The sequence below is a fragment of the Rattus norvegicus genome, chromosome 3 (genome assembly GCF_036323735.1).
Source record: "Rattus norvegicus strain BN/NHsdMcwi chromosome 3, GRCr8, whole genome shotgun sequence".
NCBI classification, from domain to species: Eukaryota; Metazoa; Chordata; class Mammalia; order Rodentia; family Muridae; genus Rattus; species Rattus norvegicus.
Window position 1 is genome coordinate 30558846 of NC_086021.1, and position 13953 is coordinate 30572798.

Consider the following 13953-nt stretch of genomic DNA (forward strand, 5'->3'; position numbering starts at 1 on the left):
GAAGGAAGCTTTCCTAATTGTTTTGGTGGATGGACTGGTGAGCGAATGTCGAGCCTGACAGCGCCTTTTATAACACCGAGCCTTTAGGCACCAGATGTGGTGGGAGGGAACACCTTGGTGGGCCCAGCCAAGGTGGGGCCCTGAGGAATTAGCTATGCGACAGGATTAGAATAAAACCAAGTATATTGGTGGGAAGGGGACCCAGAAAAGGGGGTAGAGGCAGAGAAATGAGGACAGATGAGGAGAGAAAGAGAGCAAGGAAGAGAGCAGGAGACTAGACAGTGACATGACAGGGAGAGGGGTAACGAGAGGTTTTCTTATAGGTCTGGCTCCTGACTTGTACCTGGCAGTGGAGATACAAGCTGTTGCTAAGTAACGGGTGAGTGGAGCCTAAAGGACAGGCTAACAGTGGGGGGACCGGGAGATGAGTGGGATTGGGGCACATGATGTGAAATTCACAAAGAATCAATAGACAGTTAAAAATATATTCTGGTCAGGTGTGGTGACAAGCAGAGGGAGATGGATCTCTGAGTTCCAGGCCATCCTGATGTAGAGATACACAGGGATCCTGTCACCAAAAAATAAAGCTCTCAAATGGAAAAACAAACAAGCACAAAAGTACTTCTGTGCTCAGAAGCCATTTTGGAACAAGATAAATGGGGTTTTAGAAAAACTGAGACCATGTTTCCATTGTGTAGGGGAATGCCAGGGTGTTGAGGTGGGAGTGGGTGGGAGGGGAAGCATCCTCATAGAAGCAAGGGGAGAGGACATGAGGAGCAGACTGGAAAAGGGGATAACATTTGAAATGTAAATACATAAACTATCTAATAAAAAAAGAGGTACAAAGGAAGATGAGAAAAGAAACACTCCAGCAGAGTAAGGTATGGTGGTTTGGAATCCCAGCACTCCAGAGGCAGAGGCAGGAGGATCAGGAGCTCAAAGGCCATCACGGTAAGGCTGAAACCAGCTTGAACTATTAGACTGCATCAATAAAAACCAAGCAGCAATACCCCACCATAGCCCCCCAAAAATGTAAATTTTGAGGCTGGGAACTGAGTCTCATAGCAACACTACAAAAGAAAAAAGTTACAATCCCTTTATATTGGAGACTTTAAATGAAGGCCAGAGTATAGAAATACTGGATTACCTGGTGTGTGGAGATGTTCAGTGATCATGTGGGTGTGGACTCAGCACGTTCAGTCAGCATGTGCCTCTAATATGGAGTCTCGAGGGAAAGCACCTCAGTGATACCATACCTGACTAGCATCCATGAGGTTCAATCCCAAGGACCTCACGAAAAGAAAAAAGGAAACAAAAAACTTCCTATATCACCTAGAAATGCATTTATTCCCAGGAATGGATAGATACCTATTCCCAAATAAACCAAAAATGATCGGTGATCTGCCCCGAATGAGCTGAACGGTAGATAAGCACCTCTGTGGACTGCAGGCTGACTCTCCCTGCCCTCCTGCCTGTTCCTATGGGCACGGGCCCTCTGTCAAGCCTCCCTGAAGAGGAAGGACCAAGCCTGAGGGAGGATGCACCAACCCTCAGTTAACTATGTAACAGACTCTCTCCATGTTCTGAAGATTCCATATACCATGCCACTCAATGCAAGGAGCTCAGGGACACATAGTGGAGCTGAAGATGGTTGCCACTCCAGGACTCAAGTGTGTGGTAAGCCAAGTGACACTGGGCCTGCTGGACTCTGAGGTGGGATAGAGGGTGACAATTGTCCCTCAAATCTTTTCAGTTCCAGCACAGGCTGGAGTGCCCCTGGCTATGGCCTGTCCTCTCCAACAGGGATTCAGCTATCAGTTCCTGATCGCCTGATGGTTCTTGGGCACGGCCACATATCTCAGCTTCTTCATGATGGAGGGCCAGCCCAGTAGCTGCTGGTCCCACATGTACTCTGGGGACAGCACCTTTGTCGGCTTATGGTATAGCAGGTACTTGTTCAGATGGCTCTCGTCATGCCACACGGCCTCAATGCCATTGGCCTGGTCCTCCACCATAGCCTGGTGGCAGGCCTTGGTGAGATGGTGCACCTCCACCACTGACCCCCCAAAGAAGGCTCCCATATAGTAAAAGTCACCCTGGTCCCAGGGGATGTAGGCCTGGGACTGTGGCCGGCGCTCATAGGTAAAGGACTCTCGTCGGCTACGGTAGAAGCCAGGATGCAGGGTGCCAAAGAGCGCTGAGAGAATCTCCACACCCACGTGGTCCCTGAACTTCATGTCCACATCTGCACACACCAGGTAGTCCACCTCATGCCGAAAGCGCTGCTCTGAGAAGTGGCTGATCACCTCCATCCTGTGCATGGACACGTCCTGCCAGCGGGTGTAGTTGCGCACAGTTAGCACCACCAGCCGCCGTCCTGCACCCAGGGGCACCTGTGGGACATCAGCTGGCCGGTCAGTGAAGACATAGTAGATGACCTTGTGTCCCACCATGAAGTGCTGCTCTGCCGTCTCCAGGAAGAGCTTCAGGAACACCACATACCTGTAAGGGAGGACATGGGGGTATGGAGGTTTAACACAGCTAAAACAAAACTTATCGGTGCACAGGGACAGGCTGTGGAAACCAGGCTACCTGGAGGTTTGATCCTTCCTCTGTCCTGGCTACACTGCTGTCTTAACCCTCGTTTGCTGCAGAAGGCTGGAACATCAGCACCGTCTTAACAAGGAACACTGAGCTAGAACCCTGGAAGCCTTAAGCCAGGCAGCAGGGCTGATTCCTCAACTGGAGTTCCAGGCATATCTGCCACAGATATCTGTTGTCTTGGCAGCTCTGTGGCAAGCCACCTCTCTGTGAGTCTGCCACAAACACCCTCCCACAATGACAGCTCCATCACAGTACCCACCATGCCTCATACACTTGCACCACCCTGAGCAGAGCCTCTACTCATAGAGACCCATTTCAAACCCCAGTGGAACTGAATGGATACTTAAGGGCCAGAACCTGCACCCCCTCCTCTGTGGCATGTTGCAGGGACCTGTCTCAGGAGAGCAACTGGTCTCCATATCCCAGACCTTCCTCCTCAGAAGATATATAGTACGTTTAGAAAAGGCACTGGGTAACTCACATACGTTCCTGAGAGTCATCCCCCATGAACTCCACCAGAACAAGAATTGGTCTCACAGGGTAGACTGGAAAAGGGTGAAAGGCATCCACAAAACAAGGGGAAGCCTAAAACAAACCCTAGGTCCAAGGACAAAAGCCTTAGATCCCAGGTTCTAAGTCATCTCCCAGCCCAAGATTTCACCTGCTTCATATGGCTGCCCCTCTCTGGATGACCCCCAGGACCATGTGTCCCCACCTGGCAAATGTGCAAAGCCCCCACTTAAATGCCAGAAACAAGCAAGTAGCAGTTTTCCCTGCATACAGATGACCATGGGGTTCCCAGCTAATCCCTTCAGAGGCCTTCTTTCCACAAAGCAGCTACCCACACCTGACAGGGTTCTTGCTGATGTACTCAGCAGCACCCAAAGAAGGTTGTGTTTGTGTCTTCTTACTAAGAAGTCCTTGGTTCCTAGGTGCTCCAGACATTCGCAAGGTTCCTAAGATCCCTCCAACCAATCCCTAAACATCTCTCAAGTCTGTTTAGTTCAAAGGACTCAGAACTATCCTTGGGTCTCACCCAGCACTGCAGGGAAGCACAATGTCTTTCTCATGTGCACAAATGGCTTCTCTCAGCACCCACAGCCTTCCACACTGTAATGCTGCCCTGTCCTGCTTCCCACAGGGCACAGGTCTTGCCTGTGGCCTAAAGTCAGCCTGACCCGGCGTCTCAGGGCTTCACAGGTCTACTACTACCCACGGTCCCCAAGGCTGAGAAAGTTAAATGTTTCACCCAACCCTTGATGTCACCTTGTCCTGCATCTGAGGGCACATTGGTGGCCATAGCTCTGCTGGCCTCCTGTTCTTTCCTGCCAGCTCTATGGATGAAGAGGCCACCGTGGAGCCTGAGGGATGTGAATGGCACCTGGCTTAGAGCACAGTGGGAAGGGCAGCTGGCCTGGGGCTCTGGGAAGAGGCAGAGACGGCTTCCTTCACCTGTTGGCCCACCAGAGCTCAGGAAGGTGGCAGAGTGAACAAACCCCTCCCCTGCTTCATCCTAAATACAAGCGCGGAGGTTAGTATACTGCGCCTCCACTTGACCATTGTGTGTGCATATGTGAGGGCGCTCATGTATTGTATATTCTCATGTTTACCTGCCTGTGTGCATGTGTAAAGGCCAGAAGTTGACTTTGTGTATCTTTTGTCATCCATCTTATCTGTTCTTCAGACAGGGTCCCTTCATTGACTCTAAAGCTCACTGTTTGGCTAGTCTGTCCAACAAGTAGGCTGGATCCACTTGTCTCTGCCCTCTCCCCACATCTGAGATTACAGGTGCTGCCACCATTCTCAGCGTTTTCATGGGTGTTAGGGATAAAACTCATGACCTCATGTTCCTGAGGCAAGTGCTTTACCCACTATCCATCTCCCCATCCCAAGATGCTTACTTTTTGACGGCAAACACAGTCAGTCCGATCGTGGTGTTCCGAAGCCTGAACTGCTCATTCAGTGTGTCAATGTCGAAGGTCCCCTCCCAGATGATGGGAGCCAGCCAAGGAGTCAGGACAAGAACATCTGTCCTACTACATGGAGAGAGCCACCGGGAAGATGTGACCAAACATGCCTGCAGGAACCCGTCTCAGATCCCACACCCGCAGCTGCCCCCAAGGCTGGTCACCCACCCAGAATGGGGTTGTGCAACCAAGCAGCAGCGACTCTCACTATTCCAACTGCAGCCATAAAGGCCATTGGGTTTACCATCACCACATCTCCCTCCACAGCCTTGAAAATCCCTGATGACGGAAACAGAAAATAAGGAGCAAGAGCCCAAATGTGAAAGAAGAGACAGAAGATGATCTGGGCCCCAGACCTGAATCAAACAACCCTAAGACAGCTGATGAAAGTTGGTCAAGGAGAATTATAACCAGGTCTTTGGGCTTTTCCTGAGTTTAATTTTTTCCTGAGACTAACTCAGGCCTTCAGTTATGCTACTGAACTATTCCCCGGGGCAAGCACATCATCCTTTAGGACTCCTGCTCTACACATGCAGTGACTAAATCTACTCACGTGGGTGTCAGTACCCTTGGCTGGGGATAGGCCTTCCTGAAAAAGAAAACAGCAGAACCCAAGTTGACAGGAAGGTTATGGGATGCACGTCCCTGGCTGCCATGCACAGGCAACAGACCTTCGTGAGCAGTGGTAAGCAACCCACCCTGTCTGCTCATGATCCTGGGATCCAAGGAAGAACCAAAGCAGGGAGATCACAGTCTTCCTTGACAGAAGGTAGAAAGAGGAAATCACTTGACACGTCCCGCCACCTACCCCGCTGAAGGCTGGGCGATCTAAGGACTACTTTAATTCACAAGCTGGATGAAACTGAACACACCTCTCCCTGGGAGATGCTGAGCACCCCACCTGGGCCTGCAGCCTGCCTTGGTCCTGTCCCTGCTGGTGGCATAGGTCCTGGCCCTCTGTCTTTGTCAGGAACCAGTCCTATCATCAGTGTAAAGTGTTTCCACAAAGGGCCTGGGCCAGTGTATGGCAGTGAGCTGTCCCCACAAAAGATGTCAATCCCCAAGGGACGAAAACCACTTCTGCTAGCAAGCTGCATGCCCTATGATGGTGTGCAAACCAGAGAGCAGGGCTAGAATGGTGCTTGGCAGTAAGAGCCCTGGATACTCTTGCAGAATTGCTAAGTTCAGTTCCCAGCATTCACCTGGAGACCCACAGCAGTCTGATTCTAGTTCCAGGGGACCTCGGGCCCTTTTCTGGCCTGTTTGGGCACTGACGTAAATGTGGTATACAGACATAAAGGCAGGCAACACACTCACACACTTAAAACCATGGGATGCACGGTATTAAGCCTACTTTCCTTCTAGCAGCTAATGATCCTTCAGAACAGAAGGTAGGAGGATTTCTGAGATTTGGAGCACCCTGTTGACACTCTCCAGCAGCCATAACTGGGACAACTCTGGTGCTGCAGCAGCACCCAGTTAACACTCTAGAGAGGCCGCCATAAAAGGTAGAACTGTGTCCCAAGACAAATGAAGGTGAGTGCTTTGCAGAGTGTAAAGCTGACACAAGAGGGAACTGGCGGGAGTAAGAATGTAGGGTGGTAGGGAGGCTGTGTAGTCTACTTGGAAGCACAGCATAGACAAAAACCAAGGCCAGAGCCCCAGTTCAACAGCACACTTGGATTGGAGGGAACACAGAGGGACTGGCTGCTGGAGAGTGTCAACAGGGTGGATCCAATCTCAGAAATCCTCCTACCTTCTGTTCTGAAGGATCATTAGCTGCTAGAAGGAAAGTAGGCTTAATACAGACAAGCATGTGGCTGGTGCAAGGCCACAGAAGGCTCGGGAAAGTAGGCTTAATACAGACAAGCATGTGGCTGGTGCAAGGCCACAGAAGGCTCGGGAAAGCAGGCAAAGCCAGGGGATGCCTTCCCAAAAGACAGACTGACAGGATCTGGAATTGGTGGGATGGAGAGGGTCTCCAGCGTGGGTCCGGTTGTAGAAGGGAAAAGGCATTGCCCTCAGCCGGCTGCTGGGAAGGTGGGTGAGGAGCAGAGAAGCTCTTGGAGCTGCCCAGGCAGGTACAGAGGGAGGATGAGGCCGAAGTCAGAGAACACAGATGCCCATTTAAGACAGCAGGGGGCAGCAGAAACTGGTCTGAGCAGCAGAGGCAAAAGCACCATGGACCAAAAACTTCATCCAGCCAGTAATCTATCCCCCTACACATGATCACACATACATACATACATACGTATGACACATACACACATACAGACATGACACATACACATATGTACATCTGTGTGTCTGTGTGTGTCTCTGTGTGTGTCTCAATACCCACTCACCTATTCACAGCTCCTGGGTGCCCCCATTCCTGGCTTCTGAGGCTCAGGCACACGAAGCTGTGGGAAGGATATGCACAGGGGCTGCTATTCAGGACACAGACCTGACACCAGCTCTCTGTCCTTCCCTCCAAATGCACCACTGAATCCAGCACAGTGAGCACAGAAGATCCCAGTGGAGGTGCAGAGCCAGGTAACAGGGAAAAGCAGGCTGACCCCACTGGAAGAAAAGATGGCAAGAGAGGAGCCCAGGAACAAGGTCTGCACAGGGACAACTCTGGTGCTGCAGACGGCCCTGACTCCATGCCAGACACCTACAACCCAAGACCATATCAAAGAGTATTCCCTGGCTGTCTACAGAAGCCCCAGTAGACATGGCAGTGTCTTGCTCTCTGAGGGTTCATGGACCATTTACATTGAGAGAGGGCTGAACTCCACCAGGCCTGCCCTCCTCTCTTTCCCCAAGGCCCACCCTCAGAGTTAACCAAAAGACTGGGTGTCCAGCCCCATTCCCCACTGGGGATCAGAGGCTTCACTATGTGGACAAGCAAAGCTGGTCATGCCTCTGTGTGTGCCAAGCCAAGAGCACCCTCGTCATTGCTGTGGTAGTAGAAATGCATGCAGCTCACTGTCCCCATCAGGGTCTCAGCTGTCCCTTACCAAACTGGCTTCTTACCAAAAGAAGACTAAGACGAGCACCGTGAGGGGAAGGATTCCAAGATGAAGGGAGTAGCATTTCAGTCTTCCTGTAAAACAGCAGAACAGGATCTGGTTACTCACTGGCTTCTCAGGCCTGACTCCCCTCCAGGCCTGTCCTGAGATTCAGAGGTCATCCTGTATCCTGCAGCCACCACTGTATCTCAGGCAGCCCCAGTTCTGGCTAGAGCTCCAGCACCACTGAGCACAGAGAGGAAAGAAGGGTATCACTTCCCACTCGTGACTGCCCCTTGGGCCCTCACATCCTCATGACTCTGAGCACTCCCTCCATGGTCAACTGAAATAAACCAAAATGAATACCGTGGTGTCACTGCTGCCTCCTTTACAGGAAGCTAGGACCAGTTCCCCTCTGACCCCATCCACAGGGACAGCAAATGCTCATTCTAGTGAAATTCTCTGACGTGTGAAGGTTGAAACCCAGAGATGATGTGTACTAGGTAAGAGCTCTACCACTGACCTATGCCCCCAACACTTCAGATGATTTCGATGTCTCTCGACGTTATGTGTTCTCATAATCAAGTCCACATAGTCCTAAAAGACATACATATAAATAGATTCATATGCCAGCTCTGGAGAAGGCTCTGTGGGTGAAGTTTTTGCCACAGCCACACAAGCATGAGGACCTTGTTCCTATCCCCAGAGCCTAAGTAAAAACCAGACACCAGGTAATCCCAACACTCCTACGATGAGGTGGGAAAGGAAAGTGGGAAAATTCATGAGAGCTCACAGGCCAGTTAGCCTGGCGTATACAGTGAGGAAGAAGAGAAGAGAGCCTGCCTCAAACAAACACAAGGCAAGGATGGATACCCATGGTTGTCCTCTGACCTTCATGGGCACCCACACTCACAGGACATGTCCCATCCCAGCCAGCAACTTTCCCTTTTCACCCACCCGATGTGGTAATCTGTATTAAACAGTTTTGTATTTATTTAGTGTGTGTGTGTGTGTGTGTGTGTGTGTGTGTGTGTGTGTGTACCTGTGAATGATACAGAGCACAGAGAGGTCAGAGGACAAGTTGGGGGGGGGGGGGGGGTCGTACTTCTCCTTTTATGATGTGAGTTCTAGGGATTGAACTCAGGTCATCATATTTAGCCAAAACGACCTTTACCCCCAGAGTCATCTCATTTGTTACTTCTTAGATTTTTCTCTCCACGTCTCCAAATCCCCTCATAATGGAACCCCTGATTTCTTATATTTTTGGCTGTGAGTCTAGCCTTTAACGACTGAGCAATCTCTCCAGCCCAGGACCCCTGATTTCTAAAGGATCCTAGAATCATATAATGAGAAGGCAATATTTAAACTTTATTTGTTCTCATTATGTTCTGCCCACTCCACCCCCTTGTACAGTTACTAGTTTAGCTGTAGAGAAATCTAACTGACAGGAGAATTTGTCCAATTTTGAAATAGTTGCTCCTTTTTAATTTCTGGACTGAAGAGATGGCTCTACTGTTAAGAGCACGGACTGCTCTTCCAGAGGACCAAGGTTCACATCCACCTGTCAGCTCACAACTGTCATTAAGTCCAGTCCCACAGTATCCAGTGCCCTCTTCTGGCCTCCACAGGCACTGAACACACACGATACACATATATGCAGGCAAAACACACAAACAAATAAAGTAAAAATAAAAGATGAAAAAAAGTACTTTCTTCATGATTATTTGAGACAGGGCTTCTTTGTATAGCCCTGGCTGTTCTGGAACTTACCCTACAGAGCAGGCTGGCCTCAAACTCAGAGAGGTCCACCTGTCTCTGCCTCCTGAAGATATGAGCCACCAGCTTAAAAATCAAAATTAAAGAAACTTCTTTAGAGTATAATTTCTATCTAATAAAATGTGCCCATTTTAGATAAAGTTTGATAAACTTTGAACAACCCCCCTTACTGTCTATGACCCTACATTTCCTTTCTCATCTACATAGTAGGCATGGGACACATGTGCTGCCTTGTCTGACTGCTTATATAACACAATGCTGTTCAGACTCACCACAAGGTCATGTGAATTCTTGGAGAATAACTGGGGTTCGTTGCCTTCCAGCCTAATTGAGAAACCTGAGTCTCAAGATAGAGAGCCCCTTCCTCAAAGGAATCACTAGAAAGTGATAACGGAGGACACCTGATGCCTTGTACTGGCTCTCATAAGCACAGACACACACACACACACACACACACACACACACACACACACACACACACACACACACACACCATACACTCACCTTTCTTAAAAACCACTGACTGAAAATCCCAGCATGGATTCTGAAGGGTTCACAAAGTCCCACCTCTAAGGAGCCATTTATAACTCACAACTGTGGGAAGGGAAGAGTCCTCTTTCTTCAAGAAGACAACCCCTGAGAAGCTACTCATGCTCCCATAGATGACCCTACATCCAGGCACATACAAGTGGTACTAAGTGGATTTAGTGGGTTTTAAAAGAACCACATTTGTGTGGAACCTTATGTGGAATATGGCTGCAGATGGTAGGAGGGGAATAGAGGAGGAGCTAGAGGGATAAGCGGTTGATCTGATCAAAACATGTATATGCATGTATGAAATCCTCAAACAATAAAAAGTAAATCTAAAATAAGAAAAACTATTTTCTCTAAGCAATCAAGCTAATGAGACAGCTCAGCAGTTCAGAGAGCACATTGCATAGCTGAGGACCCAAATTCAATTCCATTACCCTCTCAGATGGCAAACAGTCTCCATAATTCCAGCTCCAAGAGGGTCTGCCGATACCTCTGATCTCCACAGGTACCTGTGCGCACAACCACAGACAGACACATCCACAGCCACATAATTTTAAAGTAATAAAATTAAATCTTTAAACCTAAAACCACTTGACTAGTATGTGGGGCCAAGATTGGACTATGTGTCCAGTCTATGGAACTGTAGTCTACCCTGACTCCAACCTGCAGTGACAACTGCGGCCGTGTAATATAACCTGAAGGGCAATTCCTCCAGCTATGCTTTTGCTTTTAAAAATATTTTGAAACCTTTGACTATCTGTCTATTTTCAAACCTTTGAATTTTCATTTAAGGTTTAAAGTCAGTTTGTTGATTTCTATACAATTTTCCCCAGAGTTTTGCATGGTGTGATGCAAGCTCCAACCACCAGCCTAGGCAGAAGGCAGCTTAGCAACATTAGATCTTCCCACCTATGCATGGGGTGTCCATATTCAGTTCTGTAACTAATATTCAATGTATAGGCATTAGTTTGTCAGTAACCACTCTTGTCTTCAGATGTTACTGAAAATGATACTATTTTCATTTGATGTTTAATAACTTTTAAAAAGTATCATACTAATAAAACCAATTTAGGCATTGACTTTGGTTCATGAAACCTTGTTCAGCTGACGTAGTCGCTGAGCCTGTCACACGTAGAGATGAGACATGAAAACAGAAGTACAAAGGATCAGGGAAACTGAGGCCACACCACAGAGAGGGGAAGCCGGCTGTCAGGAGCCTGCAGAAAAGAAACTGAAAAAATGAACAGCAGGTGCACAGCTTAATTTAAGGCCAGAGGGACATTCTTTCTTGTTGATTTGAAAGAAGTGATGACACACTGTAACATAAATAAATGAACGTTCATGACACCGAGACCATAGATAAACATTTATGGCATAGTTAACAAAGCTGAGAAAATAGACACAGAAAAGAGAAAACGAAGGGGGGTGCCTACAGCCAAGCTAAAAGTCTGGGGCGGACAGTGACTCACGATCAAGAAAACAGAAGAAAAGTCTCTTCCTCTAATCCCCTCCTGCTGCCCTTAGCCACTTTCCACACAAGTGTGTTTCTTTTAAAACCCACTAAGTCCACTTAGTACTACCTGTATGTGCTTGGATGTAGGGTCATCTATGGGAGCATGAGTAGCTTCTCCGGGCTTTCTTCCTCAAGAAAGTGGATGCTTTCCTCCCCACAGCTGTGAGTTATCATTGACTCCTTAGACAGAGGTGGGGCTTCATGAGCCCTTCACCTTCCAAGCTGCAATATTCAGGCAGTGGTTTTTAAGAAAGGTAGGTGAGGGGATTGAGGATTTAGCTCAGTGGTGGAGTGCTTGCCTAGCAAGCACAAGGCCCTGGGTTCGGTCCCCAGCTCCGGAAAAAAAAAAAAAAAAAAGGTAGGTGAAGGGCGGGGGTGTGCATGTGTGTGAGTGTGTGGGGGTGTGCATGAGCACAGAACAGTCAAGCTCACTTCTGATGACAACACAAACAGAAAAGGGAAAACATTATACCAAAAGTGAAGGAAACAGACAATAAAGATGAGGGCAAAACTCAATAAGCCAGAAAGAAACAAAGACAAAATCGAAAAAAATCAAAATCAAAAGCCCCAACATTAATTCTCAAAAAAATTTAATAAAATCAGAAAAGCAGTGGCTGATCATATACTGAGAAACGAGCCAGGTAGTGGTGACTTACACCTTTACTCCCAGCACTCAGGAGGCAGAGACAGTTGGGTCTCTGAGCTCGAGAACAGCCTGAACTATAAAGTGAGTTCTAGGACAGCCAGGGCTGTTACGCAGAGAAATCCTGCTGGAAAAAAAAACAAAAACAAAAACAAACAAAAATTCATGAGAGATTAATGAATAAAATCAAAATGAAAGAGGAGCACCAATGCTCATAGAAAATGCTCAGAAAAAAAAATGTGAGTCTGACTGTGACATTGAAGCCTAAAAGCCCAGATGTGACCCGGGTGCATAATCAGAAAGTAGGGAGATAACTGCAATCAACAGGGACTTGGGATGTCTGGCCTCCAGGAACAAGACATGTTGTGGGAGCAGGAACACTTTCTCAGTGATATGCCTGCTTCCTAAACACTTACTGTACATTAAGAATATATGGGGCATTTCTGTTCCCGCCTGTGCCGGGGTAGAGCCCAGGTGCTGGACCCGATGACACACAGCCCACACTTGCAGCTCTACTCCACAGGTATCCTGACAGATCCAAGATCACAGGATCACAGGAAGGGGAGGCTCCAGTCAGAGACAGGAAGGCCAGAAAACACCAGAAATAACCAGATGGTGACAGACAAGCGTAAGAACATAAGCAACAGAACCAATTTGACTTGGCACCATCAGAACCCAGTTCTCCCACCACGACAAGCTCTGGATATCCCAACACACCTATAAATCAAGATTCAGATCTTAATTCTCATTTCATGAAGTTGATAGAGGAATTTAAGAAGGACATAAAGAGAGTGTGGAAAGAAATTAAAATTGTGTTCTCTCTTAAAGAAATTCAGGAGAACACAAGTAAACAAGTAGAAGTCCTTAAAAAAGGAAACACACAAATCACTTAAAGAGTTACAGAACACAAACAGGTGAAGGAAATGAACAAAACTGTTCAAAGATCTAAAAATGGAAATAGAATCATTAAAGAAAGCTCAAAGGGAGACATCCCTGGAGATGGAAATCCTAGGCATGAAAACGGGGATCACAGATGCAAGCGTCACCAAGACAATACAAGAGATAGAAGAAAAAATCTCAGGTGCAGAAGATACACTAAAGGACATCAACACAACAACAGTCAAGGAAAATACAAAAAGCAAAATGTTCCTATCTCAAAACATGCAAGAAATCCAGGACACAATGAAGAGACCAAAGCCGATAATAGTAGGTATAGAATAAAGTAAGATTTCCAACGTAAAGGGCCAGCAAACATCTTCAACAAAATTATAGAAGAAAACTTCCCTAATCTAAAGAAAGAGATGCCCATGAACATACAAGAAGCCTGCAGAACTCCAACTGGACCAGAAAAGAAAGTCCTCCCGTCACATAATAATTAAAACACCAAATGCACAAAACAAAGAAAGAATATTAAAAGCAGTAAGAGGGGTTGGGGATTTAGCTCAGTGGTAGAGCGCTTGCCTAGGAAGCACAAGGCCCTGGGTTCGGTCCCCAGCTCTGAAAAAAAAAGAAAAAAAAAGCAGTAAGGAAAAAAGGACAAGTAACATATAAAGGCAAACCTACCAGAATTACACCAGACTTCTCACCAGAGACTCTAAGCCAGAAGACCTGGGCACCCTGAGAACAAAAATGGCAGCCCAGGCTACTATACCCAGCAAAATTTAAAATAACCATAGATGGAGAAACCAAGGTATTCCAAGACAAAACCAAATTTAAAAAAATATCTTTCCTCAAATCTAGCCCTACAGAGGATAACAGAAGGAAAAGTCCAACACATGGAGAGAAACTACACCCAAGGAAAGTCAAGTAATTAATATTTTCACAAAAAAGAAGAGAAAAACACAAACATAATTCCACCTCTAACAACAAAAGGAACAGGAAGCAACAATCCTTGGCCCCTAATATCTCTCAATATCAATGGAC

The 13953-nt window shown here is 47.4% G+C and overlaps 1 protein-coding gene across 7 annotated transcripts in view; it reads right to left on the bottom strand.

The window, feature by feature from the left end:
- Window positions 1–1326: 1326 nt before the first annotated feature.
- Window positions 1327–13953, bottom strand: part of Abo (ABO, alpha 1-3-N-acetylgalactosaminyltransferase and alpha 1-3-galactosyltransferase) — a 44587-nt gene continuing 31960 nt past the window's right edge. For 2 of the 7 annotated variants that reach the window (XM_063282945.1, XM_039104075.2), the window contains exons 2-7: window positions 8088–8161; window positions 7590–7659; window positions 6917–6973; window positions 5125–5160; window positions 4506–4640; window positions 1327–2502 (exon numbers count right to left, since the gene is read on the bottom strand). In XM_063282945.1, coding sequence (XP_063139015.1) covers window positions 1815–2453 — 639 coding nt within the window. In that variant the 5' untranslated portion in view covers window positions 2454–2502; window positions 4506–4640; window positions 5125–5160; ... (1 more) ...; window positions 7590–7659; window positions 8088–8161 and the 3' untranslated portion in view covers window positions 1327–1814. Of the gene's footprint in view, window positions 2503–4505; window positions 4641–5124; window positions 5161–6916; window positions 6974–7589; window positions 7660–8087; window positions 8162–10308; window positions 10384–13953 lie in introns of all 7 variants that reach the window. The other 5 variants (XM_063282946.1, XM_063282947.1, XM_063282944.1 and 2 more) reach the window with 4 other exon arrangements.